The 23,761-nt window shown below is 38.5% G+C and overlaps 1 protein-coding gene across 2 annotated transcripts in view; it reads left to right on the top strand.

Moving 5' to 3' along the window:
• RPAP2 (RNA polymerase II associated protein 2) overlaps positions 1-23,761 on the top strand; it is a 64,888-nt gene that overhangs the window by 23,698 nt on the left and 17,429 nt on the right. The window contains exon 11 of one of the 2 annotated variants that reach the window (XM_042462864.1): positions 6,045-6,113. The exons of the other annotated variant lie outside the window; for it this stretch is intronic. Coding sequence (XP_042318798.1) covers positions 6,045-6,113 — 69 coding nt within the window. The remainder of the gene's footprint in view (positions 1-6,044; positions 6,114-23,761) is intronic. 2 annotated transcript variants of the gene reach the window in all.

Below are 23,761 nucleotides of genomic sequence, written 5' to 3' on the forward strand. Positions count from 1 at the left end.
AGGCATTTTTAATGTTTCCATCCTTTTTCTGAAACAAAAGTACCTCACCAAGTTTCTTTTATTTATTCCTTCAAGTTGTATGTCAAATGTATGAGCCCAAACTGGGGCATATGACAGTTCACATCATGATGTTAAAAAACCAAGTGCAAAATAGTAGCACAATAAAGGAGAATGAAAGATGTTATAAAGTTAAGGCACAAATTTAAAAAGAGTATAAAAGCATATGCGTTAAAATAATAATAACAAATAGTGAAGAAATACAGCACAAATTTTGTCCTTTGCAGCTAACTGCCAAAAGCTTGCCTGCATAGAAAGGTCTTCAGCTGCTGGTAGAAAGACAACAGGGAGGGAACCAGGCCAGTCTAGAAGCAGCCACTGCCTTGCATCTGAACATGCCTCTCAGGCTCACAGGATGGAGAGAAGAGCCGCCTCTGCAGATCCCCAAACCCAGACAGGCTTTTCTGGGAGAGTAAGAGCCAGTGTGGTGTAATAGTTTGAGCATTGGACTGTGACTCTGGAGGGCAGGGTTTGAATCCAGAATTGGCCATGAAAACCCACTGAGTGACCTTGAACAAGTTATACTCTCTCAGCCTCAGAGGATGGCAATGGCAAACCCGCCCTGAAGAAACTTGCCAAGAAAATCCTGTGACAGATTCACCTTACAATTACCATAAACTGAAAACTACTTGAAGGTGAAACAACACACAACATTCTCTTTCAGAAATACTGGACCCATAATAGTTGTAATAATTGTGTTTTGTTTTTTTTGGGACAGAACATGAAGAACACTGCATTTTTTTTTTTTTTGCTTGTCCTGAAAAGTGGGCTGGGGGGCAGTGTTGTGGAGAGACCGTTTCATTCCCTTTGAGCCTTCTACTAGATTTGCTAACATAATTATCACCACAAATGGTGAGACAGGGTTCTTAAATGTAAAGGTGATAATGTTCTTAAGTGGAACAGTGAAGTATGCAACAGTGAATTTCAACCCCGAAACTCTGTGCCACGAGCATCAAACTTTTAAGAAATAGTGTGTTGGAATTTTGCTTTCAAGATTTTGCCAACTTGAATTTTATGTGTGATTAATTATATTCCTTTCTGAATTGCGAGTGACTTTTAGAAATTTTTAGGTAAATCAGCACTTCTTTGCCATCCTAAATGTTCTTTCCTTGCCAAAAGTTAGTTTTACATCAAGCTTGTTTTCTTGTAGTACATTAAGTCTGAATCTACTAGCCTTACAACAGACCCTCAGTGCAGCTGACATCAAGTCAAAATGAATACATAAGTATCCATAATAAGATTATTTAAAAGGCACTGGTGGCTTAAGAAGGCTGTTTTGGGGGGTAGGGAAGACAGTAATTGAAGATGGTCAATCCCCAGGCATAAGTTGAGAGGTGGGCAGGGGAAACTTTGTTCCTCCAGATGTGGTGGATGACAGTTTCCACTGTTCTTTACAACTGCTGATGCTGAATAGGATTGATGGCATTGTGAGTCAAAACATCTAGATAACAAGATATTCCCCACCACTGTCTTAGTTACTGATGCTGCAGGTGTACCTATTTCAAATGCTGCTCTTTGAAGGCTCCATAGAGGCTACAAGAGACATCCTCCCCCATATACTGTACCGCAACCAGAGCAAGATATCACAAGGCATTTTCTGACACAGTTGCTGACTTTTTCTGGGATGCAGGGGGCCTGTTGAAGATTTGTGAATCAATTAGTTATATTATCCCTTTCTGTCCTATTTATTTGACAAGAAGTAGAAGAACTGCTCATGAGGTACCTTAAAACTAGGGATGACATACTCACAGGTTTTCTTGTCCTCAATGAGAAAATGTGTATAACAATGGAAATACAAAAATCTTATAGTGTTTTCCTCTCTGTGTCTCAGCACATCAAGATACAATCATTGAGAAATGTTCAGTTGCAGCAATCATTTCACCTTTTGGGGATTTTGTGAAAAGAAATTGTTTGTTAAGAAAACTTTGCACTTTTGTAAATGAAAATGTTTACCACAAAGTAGAGTTTTCTACACAAGATTTTGAAGAACTTCTTTTTTTCAGCATTTCAACAAACTATGGACCGAAACAGACCGGCATGAAAAGCAAGTTTTCAGCTGGCTTGGGAACCTGGCATATGCACAACACACACACCCATGATGCCCAGAAGCTGGCTTCACACCACCTGGCTGCCTACATAGCAGCTGGCTTCTGAGCGCTCCAGCAGTGCAGCATTTAGATGACTCATGTTGCCAGAGCGCCTTAAAGCCACAGCAGGGTAGGAAAAGCCGGCTATTTGCCTGCACAAAAAGAAGCGACATTTGTGTTGGGCCAGCAAAAAGGTGGATTGGGGATGTAGCATGCAGTTACCACGGCCCTAATCCAGCTTTCTCATAGGTGGCTTCAAGTCGCCCCTTTGGGCCAGTCTGTTCCGCCTCTATGTTTTTTTATGCAAACATAGTTTTCACAAGAGGTCCCAACATACAACAAAGCATTAAAATGTATAAAAACTCTCCTTATCTTTCCCAGTGATCAAGAGAACTTTTGAAATTATTTTTACATGCAACAAGAAAATAAGCAAAGATTTCCATCTTTACTTAAAACCAAGTAAGAATCCAGATCTTATGTATTGTAAGCACCAGACTTTGAATAATTGCTGTTTATCAAGAGAAACATTCTTGCTTCTCTGTTGCTTCTGGACCTTCTCTAGACAATCATTGATAGCTTTCTATATAGTATCTACTTAAGAGTTTTAATAAGTCTTTCTGCCTGTTGCCCTTCTATTTGATGTCCATCCATTCAGCTAGATAATATAAACCAAATGGGAGTTTTGTCATCCCCCCCCCAAAAAAATTGGAGATTATCACATGAGGGATGGGATGTCATTGTCCCATCCTTCCCACCCAGTTGTGGGAAGGACTTTCATACATGACCCGCACTTGACCCAGCAGGGAAGTGCGAGTGAGAGTGATTGCGCAAATTACTTTTACACTGCAGCTGGTTGAAAATTGCTTTCAGCCGTCAATTGCAGCCTTTTGTATTAACGGAAGAACCCGTTAATACCATGATGGCTGAAAATGCTTTCTGCTGACAGCTGAAAGTGCTATTCAGACAGCTGCAATGTGAAAGTGATTTGCACAATCACTTTCACTTGGGTCATGGACAGGATAAGGATGGGGGAGTGATCCTGCCCCTATCCCATCCCCCTTGTGATAATCTCCATTGTTTCCATCCTCACAGGCAAGGTGGGGATATTCAGGACCTCTTTGTATACAAATGCTTTGGTCTGAATGTTTTTTAAAAAAACAAAACTAAAACCCTCATGCTTGTTATCTGACATATGGAGTAGTAATGTTGACGATAAAAAAGAGGGGGGAAATCTCCCTCCACAAACTGATTTGTATTGTGGCAAGGGAAATAATTATCCAGTAGAACTCTTACCTACAGATGTGGCATAGAAGTAGTGAACCATTTCTACAACGGATGTGCTCTTGATTGTTTTCTGAAAGCTTTTTCCCTCTTCTGAGGCCTTGGCACTGACACACAGCTTGTTTTCAAAAGTGACTGCCCTTTCTCTGATCCATATTATTTAAGGCTTCACACCTGTAGGTTGCTTCCTTCAGTCTGAGACGGCTTCTGCAGCAGCACCATGGAGCTGGCTCTGGGACAGAAGCTGCGTAACCAGAGGTTTCCGACTGTGAAGCCCTGACTGTTCCTCCAATCTAGGGAGGGTGTAGCAGGGCATTGCCTGCTCTATGTTGTTCCATGTAGCAGATTATTAGTGTCTTCTAGCTACCTCTGTTGTAAGTAGCATATTGATGGCAACAACTAGTGTTGAGACCTTGCCAATCAATACTGACATTGAATGAGAGTTAATTGACACAAATAACTGCATCTCTCCGTTTGTGTACAAGAATGATGCCTTCTTGAGCTGTGATCAATAATGGTTCCATGTACAGCATTGGAAAAAAAGCTGCTTTCCCCTGCTCTTTGACAGAGTACTCCCCAGTGATTTGAGACCTGTCTCTTTCACTGTGTCTCATCTGGGCAGATTAACTGGAAGGTAACATATGAATTTGCCTGTCAGGATGATTCCATCAGGCATTTCCTCTTTAAGTGTTTACTGCTGTCATCAGTACTGAGTCTAGACCTTCAGCCATTTCTTTGTCTCTTATTCCCAAAGCCAGAAGGTATAAGTTTAGTAAGTAGTGACTATGGTTGCTGAATGATTTTCCATGCAAAACCCTTCTGTTCATGTAAAAGTTTGTGTCTTGTCTCCTTTCATTATCTCACTGATATCTTATTGATTGGAGATAAGAGAAGAAGTAGTTTGCAGATTAGATATGGAATTGCCAGGATTACAAGTCATCCATGGGTTAGAGATTATGCATTCCTGCTATATATGGAGTCACTTTTTCTAAAAGATTCTCTGTTCTTGTACAGGATGCATACTTGGAGGTAAATATTGCTGAGTGCAGTGACACTTTCTTACCAGTAAATATATGTAGTGTTACACCCTTAATGAATGTTACATGGTTTGTTTCATAATACAGTTAGCAATCTCCTGAATGGTCATGTACACTGCAAACAACTGTTAAGTTTGTTAAATGTGCCTCATACAAGTGCATTAAATTATTGAAGCATCCTTGTCCATGTGCCATATTAGAAATTTCTTCAAATATTTTTCAAAATTGAGTGAGAAAAAAATAAACATATATGCAGCTGATAGTTAGAAATTCTATTTGAACAGTACATATGATTTCTTTGTTTTTTGAATTGTTCTCTTTGCTCTTCTGCTGCAGGTAGGCAAACATGGCTTATGTGCTGTAATTACAAATACCTAATAGTTTAATTATGTTGGAAACAGAGAGAGAGCATTGTTCAAAGTCTCATTATATTTTTGTATCTTCAGGCCTAGGGGTGATTCCACAGAATGGACCTTTTTTATTATGCCATCATACTGATCCACTAAGATCTACATTTGAGTCCCATATACAAAAAAATATGTGGGGGGTTAGTGGAGGGTTCTGTGTGAGTGACAAGATATCTCCATCCTTGTTTTGACAGCAGGTTTTCTCTATGCTGTGCAAGTTTAGGGGGTAGATGGAATGGATTCTAAATGGATTCTAGTAAAAATGGATTCTAGTAAATGCAAGAGTGACTTTTGATAGAGTAATGGAAGAAGTATGAAGAGAGGCCTATAATAGCCAGCTTTGGAGTGTGTGAAAGGATGGCCGTCTTTCACAAATTCTCTCTGTTAAAAATTCTGTTTGATTGAGGGCTTGGGTCCATTTGGGTAATTTAGGCCATCCATGGTATCCATAGACCTCTCTACCAGCATCATATGAGTTGAGTCTCTTCCTTTCAGATTTCTTCACTGTCCAACTTTCACAACCAGTATGACATGAATGATCCTGTCTTTGGTATTCAATTATGTATCTTTACACTTAGAAGATTTAATTTAGTTCCTTTAGCCTTTCCAAGTTTTAGTGTTCTTCTGAATTCTTAACTGCAGTGTGTATTTTGATTTGTGACTGAGCCAAGGTTTAAAAAATTTTGGACTACTACCATGTTTTTATCATGCTTAAAGGGTATAGCTGCTGTTTTTCATACTTTCTTTATGAGATACTCTGCTTCTGTTCTGAATAGTAGTAAATTGCTACTTATGCATATCTCTGTGTGTGCTCTACTTTTATTCTCATCATGTTTTAAAAGCTTTAAAACTGTTTTAATAGCGAGAATATTTAATTTTTAAAATATTATAATCGTGTTTTAACTGAACTTTGTTTTAATCTGTGCTGTACACCACCTTATTATAAATTAAATAAATGAATTTTAAAAAATCAAAGAGACCCCTGGCAGTGGCAGATCCACCAGCTGCCCCAATGTAGATATTTTTATGGGTGGATGTGAGTAAACCATTATACACATCACGCAAGAAGATGTAAAAAGTTAAGGTTACATTGGTATAATTTGATCCACTCTGCTCTAACAATTTAGAAGCACTGATGCTGCTAAAGCTGGTTTTGCTGTTTATTTGTTTTCCAGGTTAACAAATACAAATATTATCCACAAAACGCCAGTATGGACTCTGATTGCCATTGTGTTGCTATCTGTGTAAGTACTCCAGTAGAATTCATTTATTCTTGAACTTTCCGTCATCCTGAAATCATATTCAGCAGTAACCTGTATATGAATTTTAATATCCCTAACTGATGAAGAAGCCAGTGGAGCTTTGAAAGTTTACATCATATATTTTATGCATTTGATTTTTAGAATAAAGATATCACTGTTTTGTGGATTTTGAATGTTGTTGTACAGTACTTTCCATTAACCTGCTTAGAATTAGAGAAATCAAAAATGTGCTAAAGAACCTGAGTGGTTTCAGTTAATGAGATGATGGGCTTGTAGTCCAACACATCTGGCGTGCCTCCCCTTGCTCATTTTAAATGCCTCATGTGTAAGCGTTGACATAATTCTTTTGCAAAAGCAGCATTGCCAGAGGGTTATAATTGATTTCAACTACACATTTTCAGTGAGCCCTATCCAAGCTGATGTTGTTTATATGTTTGTGTCATTTTAATTATTCATTCTTTTGCGTGATTTATACCAGTATTTTGATTGTGTTATGTACGTGTTCTCCAGTTGTATCTGAGTTACCACTTGACTTCTAAAATGAGAAGTGCTGATGGGCCAGCATCCAAAATTCTCCACAGAGTTCTCAGACCCACTGTGTATCTGTTGCTGGGGTAACAGGTTGAATTTGATATTCCGTGTGCGCTCCCAATCATTGTTTTTTTCTTCTGCTTTATATGTTCCAGGAGTAAAACTTGTCCTTCAAGGCAGGTTCTGCAGCTAAGCCCTAGTTAGATTTAGTGTGAACAAAACAATTGATTTTTAATTGCTTAATTAGAAATTTCATCAACACTCCAAATCTGAAGCCTTTAGTGTGTGTGGCATGGGGAATCACATCTATAGAAAAGTGCATTAAATGAAGTTTTCAAAGTAAAGGTTTTTCCTTATTTTACATATACAGTGGTACCTCGGGTTACGAAATTAATTCGTTCCGCCGCCGCTTTCGTAACCCGAAAAGCCTTCGCAAGCCGAAAACCCATAGGCGCTAATGGGGAAAAGCCGCGATTTCGTGTGAAATAGCGCCGAAAAGCACCAAAAAATTTTTCGTAACCCGAAAAAACGTTCGTAAGCCGGAACAGTTTTTTTGAATGGATTTTTTTCGTAACCCGGAAATTTCGTAACCCGCGCATTTCGTATCCCGAGGTACCACTGTAACTATAAAAATGTGGGGTAATATATAGAAATATTCCAGTATTTCTACTGCTACATTTCTTTCCCGCTGCTGCAACTTCCTATACACAGAGATATACATACTCAATGTCAAAGCTTGAGAAAGTTGCCTGTTGGACTCAGAATCCATCAGCCAGCATGGATACTGGCTGTTGCCATCCCAGAAATTAATTTTCCCAAACTCTTCCCAGTACAGGCAACTAAGTGTCAACAAATCGAAGACATAGCTGGGATTCAGTTACTGTTCAGGCTGTATGATAACTGCTGGTGCTGTTCAATTTCTGCCCAGGAAATCTTACAACTTCAAATCATTTGCAGAAAACAAAAACAACCCCTGATTGGAAGCAGCAAGAGGGAATCATAGCATGAAGATTGTGCTTCTGTTCATTGATTTTGCCCTTAAATTTAAATGACAGGAGAGAAAAAGATGTTGCAGCCTTTAAAGACATGTTTTAAAGCGGTCATACTTTAGAAATGGGCATTAGTCATTGACTGGGATGATGTTGTGTTGTGTTTTGTAAAAGAAGAAATCACTGGTGGCTTTGGGGGTGGAAAGAAGTGTCACGGCCTCCCTTTTAGTCGAGGTGAAACCATCAAGCAATCTTTGTACCAGCTTTCAGCTTGAATTACAAGATTGCAAAAATCTCATTTCCGAGGCTCTTTAGTGCCGCCCTGCTGCTTTTCCTTCTTTTGGGCTTGCTGGGTCATTGGAGTCTATAGGAAGGAGAATGTGCTTACCAGTCATTCACAGATCAGGCCGTGTTGTAGGCCAATCTTGTAGCATCCCAGAATTGCACTTACTTTGATCTTGCTTCAGTCTGACACATTGTTCTGCTTTCGTTGTCCCAAGGAAGGCTATACCAGTAGGCATTAGAGCAGGCTTCAATGAGCCTTACATCAGTGTCACCCCAGCCAGATACTGCTCAAATGATTCATTAAATCAGAACACAGAAAGTAACTTTACTTGAATGCCTTGGTATAAATTTTTTATCAACTGTAAGAACAAATCTTTTGTCATTTTTTTTACTATACACTTTTCTGGTTGAATTCCTAATGTGTGAAACAGATCTTATGAATTTTTCAAGTGGTGTCTTTGCGTTTAATAAAAGGGTGCCTGTTTTGTTCACAGGTAAATATGTGTGTCTCGATGATGAGCTGTAAATGTTTCCAAACCGAAATGCTTTAACCTCGTCAACCTCCCTCTCCCACGTCCCCCCCCCCACAACCTTTCCATTAAATTTATTAGGAATGGGCTGTGTTGCCACATTGATAACCTTGACCTAAATCCAACAATCTTTTGAATCAGAGGAACTGACATAGGCCTGACTTACCAAGTTCCAGTTGATTCAGTGAGTCTGTTCTAATTGGGTGTTACTATTTCTGTTTTTGCTTTGTGACAGTTTCTGCAATCATAAATAAGAGAGACCCTATTGTACAGGTTGAGTCTCCCTGCTTGTGGCCAGAAATATTTTGGATTTTTTCAAATTTTGGAATATTTGCATATACAACGCAAATATACAGCGTACCCACGCCAACCGCAGGCTTGCCACTTGCAATTTGAGCTTCTGAGGACAGCAAGCCCCAGCTTTTTCAATGGGCATGCGTGCACATGGCTTAAAGTCCTGGAGTTTTTCCTATCCACGAGGTTCGGAACAGATGGCAAGGGCACACTGTACATCAAGAGATATTATGGAGATAGAACCGAATATAAATGTGAAACTAATTTATGTTTCACATACACTTTATATACATAGTCTGGAGGTAATTTTATGCACAATATTTTTTAAATAATGTTGTACATGAAGCAAAGCTTGTGTATACTGATCCATCACAAAGCAAAGGTGTCACTATCTCAGCCACCCATGGGGACAATACTGGATTTTGGAGTATTTCAGATATCAGAATTCTGGATAAAGGAGACTCAACTTGTATATGAACTACATAGAACTGGGCTCAAGTAGTTGCTTTGAGCTTAAACTGTTAGGTAGCTAGTCACTACTTGTAGTCTATTTTACTATTCGATATTGGGGTTTTTTGGGGGGGTATGTGTCTTCAAGTCACCTACTCACTTGTGATGACTCCATGAATTTCATAGTGTTTTGCTAGGCAGGAAGTACTTAGAGGTGATATTGCTAGTTCCTTCCTCTGAAATATAGCCTACAACACCTGGTCTTCCTTGATGGCCCCCCATCCAAGTATAGATATACCTTAGTTAATGAAATAGATCTGGACATTACTTATTTAACAGAAAATTTGGTACCAGAGGCAGAAACAACATGGAAAGAACAGGGATAGGTTCCTGCAAAAAAAAGATAAGTCAACATGTTTCTGTAGTACTTAAAATTCAAACCAACAATATGCACGTGTGAAATGAAACCAACAGATTATGTAAGCCTTGCATAAGTAAACAAACATTTTGTTTTTGTTTTTTAAAACACACAAACCAGTTTTATATATAAATTAAAACTACATACATACTACTAAAACAAACTGTACCATTACAAAACATGACAAATCTAACACCTAAACATATACCCTAATGACATTCCCCTTCCCCAAATGGTTGTTACATTGTTCTATATATCTAATCAATTGATATACCTTGTGCTTCTACTATATAAATGATATTAATTCATTTTACAAAACCTAAAACCAAAATGCATCCCCATTGTGATTGTATAAAAGAAATAAACATTTCCCAGACTTTTTAACAATTATCAAGAATTTTTCTCTGATCAAAATTGTCAGTTTATACATTTCAGCAAATTCCACTGTCTTTGGCTGCCTCCGCACTGCAGAAATAATCCAGTTTGACACCATTTTAACTGCCATGGCTTAATGCAGGGAATTGTAGTTTGTTATAGCACCAGAGCAAAGCATTGTTTACTGCAGAAACATTTTTGCAACCCAACACCAAAAGTGTGTGTTTCTGCAGCTGTCCTTCACCATTTCCCAGTGCTAAAAACAAACCCAACGACCTCCAGGTGTACAAAGGATAAGAAGGAAAAAAGGCCCTCAGTGGGCATACATATAAAGAGTTTGTAAAAAGAAGCTTCTTTGTCAGAGAGGCTCGGTGAAATGAGACATGCTTGTAGTAACCAGGCTTGATCTGGTTAGCTTCCAAGATCAGATAGGATCTAGTTAGTACTTAAAACAGTGGTCCTATACAGACAGCCAAAATAAAGCTGCTTCGAGTCACTTTGGAGGTATGGTGTTTCAATGATACATGTGTCCTAAGAGTCCAGAAGCTGCACCAAAGCCACACTCCTGTCCTAAGGACTGGAGTGCAGCTTTGGTGCAGCTTTCAGACTCTTAGAACGCATGCATCATTGAAACACCATACCTCCAAAATGACTCGAAGCAGCTTTATTTTGGCTGTCTGTATAGGGCCAGTGTGATCTAAATTGTTCCCCTGGTTGTTGCAGATGAACTTTTATAAATCTGGCACAATCAGATGGGCCTCACATGTTAACCAGAAAGCTGGTCAGGTCTGAGTTTTCTCAAAGTTTCTGGTTCTAGATTGTTTAAGGTTTAAAGGTTACTGTATATACTGTATATACTCATGATATTTAGGGCAAAAAAATGACCCCAAAAAAACCTGAGTCGACTTATCCATGGGTCATGTACGTAGTGTATCTTAACTCTTATTTAAATGAAGGAACCATCCCTGGTGAAAAACAGGAGTATAATTTGTCATGGAAGCACTGCTTCCCTCTACTCTCTCATCCAATCAGCCTTAAGAGTGAACACAAAGAATTTTGTAATTCTTTGACTTTTTTTGCTTTGCTTCATCCATCAGATCCTTTGCTATATACCCCTAAGTTTTACCCTCAATTTATCCACAAATCATAGCAAAATCCATAATTTTGGCCCTAAAACTTGCCTTCGACTTGTACATGAGGTCGATTTATAGTCGAGTATATATGGTACTCATGTATACGTCTAGAAATTTTAGTCAAAAATTAACCCAGAGAACCTGAGTTGACTTATCCACAGGTCAATGTAAGAGTCTTGATCACTTACGAAAAAGAGAATCGTCCCCTGGTGAAAGGCAAGAGTGTAATCTGTCCTGGAAGCACTAACCCCTTTCTACTCTCTCATCCATCCAGCTTTTAGTGTGAGCACAAACAGTAATGCCTGCTGGATTTTGTAAGTTCTTTGGAATTCTTTTCTTTTGCTTTGTCCTTTACATCCTTTGTTACATGCCCCTAGGTTTTACCCTGGACTTATCAATGGGTCATATAAGAAATCATGGGCCTGTTACAGACTGCCAAAATAAAGCTTCTTTGGGTCTCTTTGGAGGAATGCTGTTTAAATAATGCATGCATCCTAAGAATCCGGAAGCTGCACCAAAGCTGCACTCCAGCGCTTAGGAATGGAGTGTGGCTTTGGCGCAACTTCCGGACTCGTAGGTCCCATGCATCATTTAAATAACATACCTCCAAAGAGACCCGAAGCAGCTTTATTTTGGCAGTCTGTAACAGGCTATAATTTTGGCCCCAAAACCTGCCCTCGGTTTATACATGAGGCCATCTTGTAGTTGAATATATGCAGTAATATCAAAAACCTTAATCTTGGCATCAAAGCAGCAAGTGCAGTTTTCTGAAAAGCAGCTGAAAGAATTTCTCCTCTTCCTTACTCTACATCAGCACTTCCTTACTCTACATCCAGATCTTAAAAAAGTTACTTTTGTGAAAAACTGGGATTTGTGGACTCCACAATTAAGTTTTCCAAGCTCTGACTGAGCCTACCAACTGATCAGCAGTGAGGCTTTCATGAACATAACCCACTGTTATTTTTGAGAATCTATGAATTGCATGATTTTCAGTGTCTGTTATTTTTTTAATCAGGTGCTCTCCCCATTATAGTTAGTTGCTAATTTAAGGCTGACTGTAAATGTGATATTTTAGAAAAACTCCTTCAACACCACAAAATACCTTGGCAGTTTGTTCAGTATTCTGGTTGATTCCATTTACCTGGTAGCAAATGGTTAACGTTTCTCCCATTCAGTGTTTCAATTGTTTTTCCAGCATTCCATTGCAGTATTAAAAAGTATTAGTATAATAATAAAAGGAATATTTTTGGCAAATGTTAACATTTCCCCCAAAGATCTTTACTCAGTATCCAATACAGTAGCTGTAGAGATACCCTTACAATGTTTGGAAGATGTGAATTAATAGTGGCTAAGAGTTACTCTACACCAGCCTGGGCACTTGACTGTTGTCAGTGAATACCCCTGGTACAGTCTAATGGAAAGCTTTCAAGATAATTTCCAGAACCGTCTGCCTTCATTTTATTTATCTGATCAGGCTGGTTCCAGTGAACTGTGGTCAGTTTCATCAACAAAGCCCATGCAACAGTTTTCCTCCCCCTCTTAAAAGCTTGAGAGATTTTCCAAATGTTCAGGGAGTAGCGTGGTTAAGCGGTGGGACTCTGCAGTTAAAACTCCAAATGTCCACAATTGCTACTGAAAAGCCATTGCTAGACATGTGCACTTTAGGAAGATGTGTCATGTGGTGAGAAGGCTCTAGAGGTTTGCTTCACAAGAGCTATAGCAACACGGAAACTGAATACAAGTGCATACAAGTGCTTTTTATATAGTAGCAAAAACTATACTGACTAATACATGCCTACTGTGTTAAAATTTTGCAGTCTTGGTTTATAAAGAACATACATTTCAACTTACTTTCTTTCACACACCGGTCAAGGAACTGGAGATAACTGCATGAATGAGTTGTTCATAGGTAGCCAGATGTCACTGATACAACATTTCACTAGTTCCACCCAGGCTGATTATTAGCCTTGAAGTTCAGGGTATATCGGGCAGTATGCAAAACTTTTATAATTATTTACTCTTGTAAAAGAATCTGTTTTCTCCTCATTGCTAGTGGAATGGTGGGGAGAAGAACCTGAGGCCAAGCCACAGTACAGATTAAGACTTTATAAGAAATAGTAAAAAGAGTGTTCTCCATTTTAAGGAGTACAAATGAAAAATAGAAAAACTGGGGTTTTTTTTTTCCATTATTGTTTAATGAAAATGTTCCACCTTTTCACAAAGATGAACAAAAAAAATCACAATTTAACTCTTTTTAAAAAAAATAGAGGCATTAATTTGTATTTGGCATTCTTCCTTTGTAATGTAATTCTATGCATGTCCATTAAAAAATAAGTATATAGTAGAACTTATTGACATGTAATTAGTTATTGAATTGCAGCTTTAATTATTTAATCTATACTATCCAAATACAATTGAAGGACATTTTTATTGTCTTGTTCCTCCTGCCCACTTTTCTTTCCTTGCTTTTCTTGACTATACAGTATTTCTACTTTTCTGTTTAAGACAGGAGGGATTTTTTTTTCTATTAAGGGCTTTGTTATCTCATTGGTAATTGTCAATTATAATGAATTAACCCAAGTGCCATGTTGCAAAAATAAGAAGGCATTGACCATTTGTTATTTTTCTTTGCATTTTGAGATAACGCAGGACCTCCCATTCTATCCTTATTGGTGCCAGCTGTAAAGCCAGGAATAGCCCCAAAGCAATGAACCCACTGGCCAACCCAATTGGATCCACTCTAAGGGCTTGTTTACAGGGGCAAATTCCCACTGGGATCACTGCATTCTGTTTACATGACACAGGGCCAAAACGTTGAATCGGGTCCAGATTGTCTTCGTGGCACCTGGTTTAGGGCTCCCTCCCACTAACCCACATTTAAATCACTCACCTTTTGCTGCAGGTTTTCAGCTCGCTTCACTGCAAAAAGTGATGCCTTTTCACTTGTGACCCCTGTGACCTGTTAGGTGCAGCCGCTGTGGGTGCGAGTTGCTCTGAGTTCAGAAGGAGGTTCTAGTGTCAATAGCATGGCTTACCTCAGCAGCAGCGCTGGATAAAAAGTGGAGGGTACATGAGAAGCCACATGCCCATCATTTAATCCAAGAACCGGAACCCCGCAGCAAAAGAGAGCAAGTAAAGGGGGGAATTCAGGGCCAGAATACTCCGGGGGAAGCCCAGAGTATCCTGCCAAGTGTAGACACACACTTCAGACATGCTTCAAGCCAAGCTGTTTGAACTCAGCATGACTACTTAGCCATTTGTAAGGTGAGATTCATTTGGTTCCAGTGGTTTTGTTCTAAGCCTAAATCTGGAATGCAGCATCGTTGACATGGTTTATTTGGTAATCATATTTGGTTACAAATATTCTTAATTATATTAGCAAGTACATTTCTATATTGTAAAGTCAAAGGCTTTCATGGCCGGCATCCATAGTTTTTTGTGGGTTTTTTTGGGCTATGTGGCCATGTTCTAGAAGAGTTTCTTCCTGACGTTTCGCCAGCATCTGTGGCTGGCATCTTCAGAGAATGCTTGCACACACCCACACCCACATTTCTATATTGCTTATCAGTGCACTTAAGCACTCCGTAAGCGGTTTACAATGTGTAAGCAAGTCCCCTTGAATGCTATGGAACTTTTCCTGTTGTGTGCCTTTAATCTTTTGGTGACTCTAAGGCAAATCTAGCATGGGCTTCCCCCCCCCCCCCAAGATTGGTTGAGGTGCCATTGCCTTCCTCTGGGGCTGAGAAAGTGTGGCTTGCTCAGAGTCACCCAGCGGGTTTCTGTAGCCAAGATGAGATTTGAGCCCTAGTCTCCAGGGGCCCTATCCAACACCCAAACCACTACACCACGCTTGCTCTTATTTCTGAGTAAATGCAACTAGTTAAAGAAATGGCATGAATTCATATGAGAGAAGGATCTAACTTTAAACAGTGACTTTTCTAATGTCCATAGAGAATTCTCTGTCCAACAGTTGAAACATGGAATGAAAAAATAAAATAAAGTTTTAGAATGTCCCTTCCTTAGATTATAGCTTTGCATGGATATTGAAATTCTAGGCAAGATACATCTACAGGCAGTCCCTAGCATCCTGTGAACTTCTTAGATAATGTTCCCTCTCCCCTGACCCTATTTCTTTCACCTAAACTAATAAATCACACTTTCTCATTTGTATTTTCAAGATTCAGTTTGCATTTGCCAAAGCAGATTTTAGTAACGTTTGGGTGTTCCCCTTCCCCCACCTCTCTGGTGTTTCATGTTTTATATATCAGCATATGTTATATAGGCCAAAACAAATTACCAGCCCAATGCCGTGATGTGCTTTTACACTGTAATCAGAATGAAAGGCCTAGTGAATTTACTGGGTTTCCATTGAAGTGTTAACCAACAGGATTTAGACATAAAAGTTTGACATTGAACAATTACCCATTGAATAAACCTGTTTGAAGTATTACCACAAAGTGTAATATAGCATTTGTTGTATCTGTGACTGGATAAAGCTGTTGGAATTCTTTCTACTTCCTATTAATATCTAACCTTAATATAGTCAACACAAACATTTGCAATCTTGAAGCACTGTCCATCTGTTAAAATGAAAACATGCTGGCTACCATAGACTTTTGGTTCATTTTTATTACCAGACTTCCTAAGAAAATGTACTGATGACAAAGTCAAACACACTATAGTAATCTTAATCCCAGATTAAGGAACAAATGAAGGTGAGAATAGGATGGGTATTTATAGGATACCTATGTCACTCAAATGTCCTCCATAATAAATTATATGTTTCAACATACCTTACCTCTGTGCAGAAGAAATGACACTATCCCTGTTCAGTAAACCCAGTGTGGGTATAGATAATGAGTAAAATTATACATTTATTTATTTTATTTATATCCCACCTTTCTCCTGGCACAGGACCCATCTGTGGAAGAGCTGCACTATTTACTCAAAATATCTACCCCATTAATTCTGCATAAGTGTTCCAATCAGACACAGCAACAAGCCCCTGAGATGGATAGATTGGTCCCATTCATTATGATCTCCATGGCTCTATCAGATTCCCATGAAGCTTTGAGGTCTTCATCATAAAGGTCTTCAAAAAGGTTTTATAATAAAATAGAACTACAGTTGACCCTCCGTTTTTGCAGGGGATCTGTTCCGGACCCTCCCCCCGTGCGCAAATGGATCATGCTTCATAGGCTTGAATGGGGCATACCCCCGCGCACGCATGCAGCCCAGGTGCGCATGCCATTGAAGACTTGCATATCTGGGGTCCACGCCCTCGAATATCCATGGAGGGGTGACCTCCATGAGTCACCCCTCCATGGATATTTGAGGGCGTGGATCCTAGATACACAGGTTAGGAGGGGCGACTGTACATATATGACTAGTCCTCTAAGACCCTGTTGCATGCAAGCTTTGCCAAGAACTCCTTTTCCACAATATTAAAATAATAGGATTTTTCCTAAATAAAATACAGTCAACCCTCCTTATCCACAGATATTTTTTTTATTCACCAATTAAACCATCCATGGCTTGAAAATATTGAAAAATAACATAAATTCCCAAAGGAAACCTTGATTTTACAAGTTATATAAGGGACTTCACTGTACTATTGTATTTAATGGGACTTGACCAGCCATGGATTTTGGTATCCACGGGGGGCCCTGGAACCAAACTGCAGAGGATATCAGGGGCCCACTGTATAGGTTATTTAAGCATAGCAAAATATGAATTAAACAACAACTCACTAAACTACACTGAACATATCTGATTTTGTCTGATTTCAGAAGCTAAGCAGATTTGATCCTGCTTAGCACTTGGATGAGAGAGAACTACGGAATAATTGGTGGAGCTAGGAAGGAATCCTGCTGAAAACTCTAGGGAGCTCTATCAGAATTGGCAGTACTTGTGATCTGAGTTAGGGCAAAGCAGCTCCCCTGTTTATGTTTTTGTTTTAGAACAAAAGACAAACTTACTTTTTGCAAAATGTTTCCATGTTTTTAAATGCTCATAAAGTGGGCTTTGGTATCCACTGGAGTTTTGTTCAAGGACTCCCAGTGGATACCAAAATCCGTGGATGCTTAAATTCCATTATATGCAATGGAATAGTAAAATGGCATCCCTTATACAAAATGGCAAAATCAGGGTTTGCTTTCTGGAATTTATATACAGTATTTTTTAAAAATATTAACAAGTTGTGGATGATTGAATCCATTTATAAAACTACTATGGATACAGAAGGCTGACTGTACTAAGAGACAAGGTTTCAGAGGTTTGGGGGGAGGTTTCCTCCCCATAGTGATCTCTTTATTCACCTGCTTTATTCCAGGTGTTTGGTGTGGAAATTGAGATAATCAGATTATTGTTTTAGAAAGTTTTCAAGTAAGCTGTGATCAATTTTATGATCATAGTTTCCATAGTAACTGAGTGCAGGTGAGTAAATTCATAAAGTCAAGTATTGATGACATGTTTATCTAAGTGGATTAGTCTGGCATTCTTTCACCTGCTTCATGCTTCCTCGCTTGCTGGACCCATAGTTTCCTAAGTGTTCCCCATAATTTCATTTATTAGTGAAGTTATACGCCTGACTATCAATGTACTCTCTTTGAGTTTTGTAGAAGCAAAGAACAGAACAGTATATTAACAAAGAGAATAATTAAAATGCAACAAATGCAACAAAATAATAAAATGACACATAATTCTTTCTTCCTTTTAGCAGAGGAACTGAAAATTAACAATTCACTATTTTAAAATGTATTAAAATGCCAAAGCATTTTGTAAAGTACCATGAATCAGTGTGTGCAGTCATTTTTATACTGTGCTGAAAACTGCATGTGCAATTCTGTTTTTGCCATTGTAATGCTAGATATTTCAAGGACTGTATCAAAAAAGAGTTGTTGTGTGCCATTTGTACTTGCCTAAGAAGACCCTATGAAATTCATAGGATTACAGTGAGTCAACAGGCAACATGAAGGCACATGTACACACACACAATTTATCCTGTTTGTTTATTAAATTATCTCCCTGCCACCTTCACAAAAGCAATGTAAGCTGTTAAACTGATATATATATATATATATATATATATATATATATATATATATGGCTTTTCTTCGTGAATGAAGATTCAGGAAGGACTCATCCCACGCTTTCTACAAGCGCATTGATGACTAAAAAGGACAGTGTGTGTGTGTGTGTGTGTGTGTGTGTGTGTGTATAAATTTAAATTTGTATCCTGCCTTTCCACACAGCAGTACCCATAAGTCTTCCTAATAACTGATAAGCTAAAGTGCAATAATAATAATATTTAATAATATTTATTTACTTATACCCCGCTCTTCAGCCAAAAAGTTATCAGAGCAGCTTACAAATTGTTAATTGGACATTTCACTGCCCTATAAAACAGTTCCATAAAAACAAACCAGTAAGTCAAACAGATTAATTTTGACAGGCCAGAGCCCTCTCTAAATAAAATGTATAATACAATGGTATAGTAAAACGGTGTCTCTTATATAGAATGGGAAAATCAAAGTTTGCTATAGGATTTTTTTTTAATTTAGTATTTTCAAACCGTGGGTGGTTGAATCCATGGATGACAAATCTGTGGATGCAGAGGTCCTGTCAGTCAAGAAATCTAAATCAAAATTTTTTACTCTTAAAACCTGGGTTGGTAACTAATCTATGGCTGGCCCACTAGCTCCAGGGAGAAGGGAGTAAGAGGTCAAGGCTGCTGAAATGACCTTGGAGCCCCCCTCTTCACACCTCAAGCCAGGAGGGATTTGCCGGGTTGCCTTTCAATGTCTCTGCTAGCATAGCAACAGCATTTACATTTCTATACTGCTTCATAGTGAACTCAGCATTCTCTAAGCGGTTTACAATTTGTAAGCCAATTGCCCCCAACAAGCTGGGTACTAATTTTACTGACCTATGAAAAGATGCAAGGCTGAGTCCACCTTGGAGCCCTGAACTCTCAACTGCTGCCCAGACTCCCCACCAGCAGCAGCAAGGGATTCCCAGAAAAAATCACCCAATTCAGCCTCTGTAAGGAGAGGGTCAAGGAAGCAGATTGTTGAAAAGCAACCCAGCAAGCTCTTCCCAGCTTGACGCATGCAGAGGTCGGATCATCCAGCTTGGAGGAAAAGGGAGAAGGAAGCTGAGGCTGCAGAAAATGCCCTAGATAGAATCACTTTAAAACAGTGAATTGTTGCTGTATTTCTTGTTGCTGTTGTTTCTGCTGTGTTTCCCGTACGTTTGCACAGTAGGACAGAACAGTTTCACTCTTGTTCTATTTTAATCTGTTTCACTTTATATTTCTCAGTACTATAGAAGCACTGAGCACATTTCGCAGGTTACAATAAAACAATTGCAGCATGATTAGTTAAATATATTTTTAAAACCTAAACGTGAAACTAAATAGAATACCCAGATACCAAGTTATGATTTAAACATAATTCTTACATATAGATGTAAAGGAAAATAGAATTGTATGTAATCCATTCTTTTGGCATCACCCACTGAGAACTTTACAAGGCTGTCTCAATCATAGAACCAGTCCTGAAACTGGACTCCATCTAAATGGAGCAGGAAATAACTACTTATTGGAAGTAAAACTTATTGAAACCCAGTCGTCTATCAGCCTTGCTGGCTGAAACATTCTGCAGTATGCAGTCCAAAAAGATAACTTTTCCATGCTTTGACCTAAATAACTGACATCATCCAGAAATACTAAGAGCTGAGATGTCACCATGAACTCAAGCATTTGACTGTTGCTAGAGAGTACTAGTCTATATCCACCTTAAGATCCAAAAGATACTGCAGAAATAATCCAGTTTGAGACCCCTTTAACTGCTGTAGCTCATTGCTAGTGGATTTTGGTAATTATAATTTATTGTGGCACCAGAGCTCTCTGACAGAGAAGGCTAAATGTCTCACAAAACTACAGTTCCCAGAATTACCTAGCATTGAGCCAGGTATAAAGTGGTTCCAAACTGGATTATTTCTGCAGTGAGTTTTGGATCTATATCACCATACAGTGCACCCGTGCTGTACACGGCTTTCAGCCAATGCAGAAGCTGCATGTGGGGAGGAAACAGTGGTGCACGCTCACAGCGCACACCCCACACTGTGCCATCTGCTCGTGCCCCATTATTTTTAATGGGGTGCAAGCATACACGCCTTTTACCTGTGGGGGTCAAAAACGGAACCCCCATGTAAGGGAAGGGTCTACTGCACTATCATCTTGTTTCTTAGACTTCCACTTTTTTCTAAAAAATGGTAGCTAGCAAGAAATAATAATAATAATAATAATAATAATAATAATAATAATAATAATAGTTTTTATTTGTATCTTCCCGCCTCTCCTAATGGATCGAGGTGGAATCACAACAGAGTTAAAAACACTTGTAATATTACAACATTAATTACAATTAAAACCACAGCTAAAAACATCAATCATCAGTCAATCACGGAGTCAGGTGCTCTTGGTCCGTACCAATGGCCTTCATAAAAGGTCAGGAGGATATGCGCGGCGGAAGAGCTCTGTCTTTACCACCTTCTTGAAAATCTCCAAGGATGTAACAAGGCGAGTCTCCTCTGGGAGTCCATTCCATAGTCTAGGAGCAGCTATACTGAAAGCTTTTTGGGAAGTGGAAACATGTTTGGATGATGGCACCTCCAACAGGTTCTTCCCACTTGTTCTAAGAGTGCGGGACGGATTGTATGGGGAGATGTGTTCCCATAAGTAACCCAGGCCCAAGCCATGTAGGGCTTTAAAGGTAATAACTAACACCTTGTACTGTGCCTGGAAGCTAATTGGGAGCCAGTGTAGATCTTTCAAAATGGGTGTTATATGGTCAAATCTCAAAGATTTGTGCCTTTTTGTGCCAATTGTGCCTCACACACACATAGACACCTATCAGCCTTCCCTTGATAATCAGACTGGCTGCACTGAGGCCTCCTCTCAAATTGCATTTCTCCCATTGTAGTCAATGGCTTCAAGTCACATATTATGCATTAAGGCCGAACAGGGTTTCATCTGGGATCTCTTTCATCCAGGACCAACACTCGATCTTTTCCACCACATTGACTCAATCCAATTCTATACCTAACAGTTATTTTGTTCCAAATAACTGTTTAGATCAGTTCATATAACTAGCAGTTTATATCAGCCTCTACAATTATTTGATATAGAGACAGCTTTCTTTTTAAAATGTGTGTGATGAAAGGAATCCTATAGCTAATGCTGCCATCTACAAAGAGTGTCCGGCTTGTGGCAGAGAGTGTGTGTGTTAGAAGGTGTTTTTGTGTGCCTTGTGCTGATTGTTTGCTCAGCTATAATGATTCTCAATACGTTAATGATATAAGGAAGTTTTTCTATATAATTCCTTTCCGTAGTCTGTCTGTCCGTCTGTCTGTTGATTAAAGGATTTTTTTATAACACTCCCTTGATACAACATCTTTGAAGTAAGCTCTTTACATTTGTTATCTGCGATAGCCAGCAGCTGACAGACACTAAGGGTCTGTCTTTACCTTTATGAAGATATGACCAGGTGTAGTTAATATTTCCATCCCACTGTAGTTGCTTGCAGTTTTCTGTGGTTTTTTTTTTACAGATGGTTATCTATTTAATTCTGTGCCCCATTCCATTTTAACACTTCTTTTAAAAAAAAAAAAAAGCTATAACAACACCCTCTTAGTTTATTAAGAGATAGACTATCACAACCCAGTCAAAATTTCTGCAGTACAGTAACAACTTTGAAGCCTGGGCATGCTGGCTGGCAGGATTCTGGGAGCTATTGTCTTAAAAAAGTAGCATCTCCCAGCTCTTTGAAAAACTTGTTAGGTGTCTACTCCTACTAAGACACTTCTCTGATCTTAACAACTCTAATGTTGTTCAGGGTTATTGTTTTTATTTATTTATTTATTTATACAAGAAGGATTTTTTTTCCCAACGTTTAAAGGTTTGCTCTTTGATATATGAATATAACATTGCAGAACACAATGTGTATTTCTCTCCCTCCCCAAAATAAGATACAATCATTGACATGCTTAAATGCCATTCAGTTTTAATATTGTAGTTAATTGTTGATAGTCCTTTCCAAACTGGCTAGATTGACTGAAAATGTAGTCCAACACATCTGCAGGGCATCAGGTTAGGACAGATTGGTTTCTACCTATAATGTGAGCAATGTATTGTTTGCAGCTGGGAGATGGGCTTTTGACTTCAGAAATGAAAAGTGAAATATACATCTCCACCACACCACAGCCCAGTTTCGATTTTGGAGTTTCTGAAAAAAGTGGCATGATTAAATCTGAATTTGGCAAAGCTGCATAGGATGAGGCTGCCAGCAGTGGGAGCAGTCAGCTAAGCTAACATTAGGTTGAACTTCATTTCTTGCAGGATGCAAAGAGCAGATTGAAATAATTTCAATCAATCAGGTTAGGATTAGACTTGGGTTGGATTTTTTTTTAAACATTGATTTAAGTGTATTGCTTGTAAACAGTGTGTGTGTGTGTGGAGATGAATCATTTAGCTTCTATAGCCGTCACAGGGATAAAAGAACCTGTGTCAACTCACTCCTGTTTTGTTTGAATCCATCAGCATACAAGAATGAAAAGAAAATTTAAATAAAACATAGGCTGCACTCTAGCTGCAAAATTTATCTTTGTTGTAAAGTAAAGGAGCTTTGGCCGCCACTTAGAAATGGACTACAAGCCCAGTCCTTTGTCTTTTTGTTCTTAAGAGGATCCACTAGCTATTAAAACAGATGTCAGATATTATGAATGTATAAATGTAGGCCAATCTCTTCTTAAGATTCATCAAAGCAAATTCAAGCATATTGTATTGATAAAATCTGAATTTGAGGAACGGTGTAAAAAATCAATCCAGATATTTTCCCTTATTTGCTGTTTATTAAAACATTTGATGTAAATATTCACTTTAAAAACATTTAGATACCTTTTGTTCAGATAGAATAGGGTGATTAAAGATTATTAAGTTGTGCTAAAGGCTTATACAGTATTGAGTCTACCTTTAAAACATGTGGCATGTTGATGTTGGAAAGTTAGATGTTTCCAATTTAAGTCCATCATCAAATATTAATGTGTTCTAATGGAAAATCTTCACTCTAGAGGCACCTCTTTTTGCTTTTAACAAGTTTTTTTCCCAGTGTGTTTTGTCAACCTTGCATTTAAAACTCAAATACAAGTTATAAGCGGGGAATCTTTTAAAACTCATTCCTAATAGCAAAAACGGACAATTGAGGGAGGATAGCTGGTAGTAATAAAAACACAAATGTAGACCAGCATACCTGCTTATATAATATTGGACAGAGTAGTCCAGTAGTGATATTACTTTTAAAATAATAATAAATGTTTGTTTGCTTTGCATGGTTTCCACCACAAACAACATGTCATATATACTCTGATAAATCAAAGAAATAGTTTGGCCTACATTTAGTGTTTCACTTTACAGCTGGACTCTCCAGGGTAAAATAAAAGGTAGATGTATGTCTAAATAACAAACTGTAAGCCGCTCTGATAGCCTTGGCTGAAGAGTGGGGTATAAATAAGTATTATTATTATTATTATTATTATTATTATTATTATTATTATTATTATTATT

Source organism: Sceloporus undulatus, chromosome 4 (assembly GCF_019175285.1).
Source record: "Sceloporus undulatus isolate JIND9_A2432 ecotype Alabama chromosome 4, SceUnd_v1.1, whole genome shotgun sequence".
NCBI classification, from domain to species: Eukaryota; Metazoa; Chordata; class Lepidosauria; order Squamata; family Phrynosomatidae; genus Sceloporus; species Sceloporus undulatus.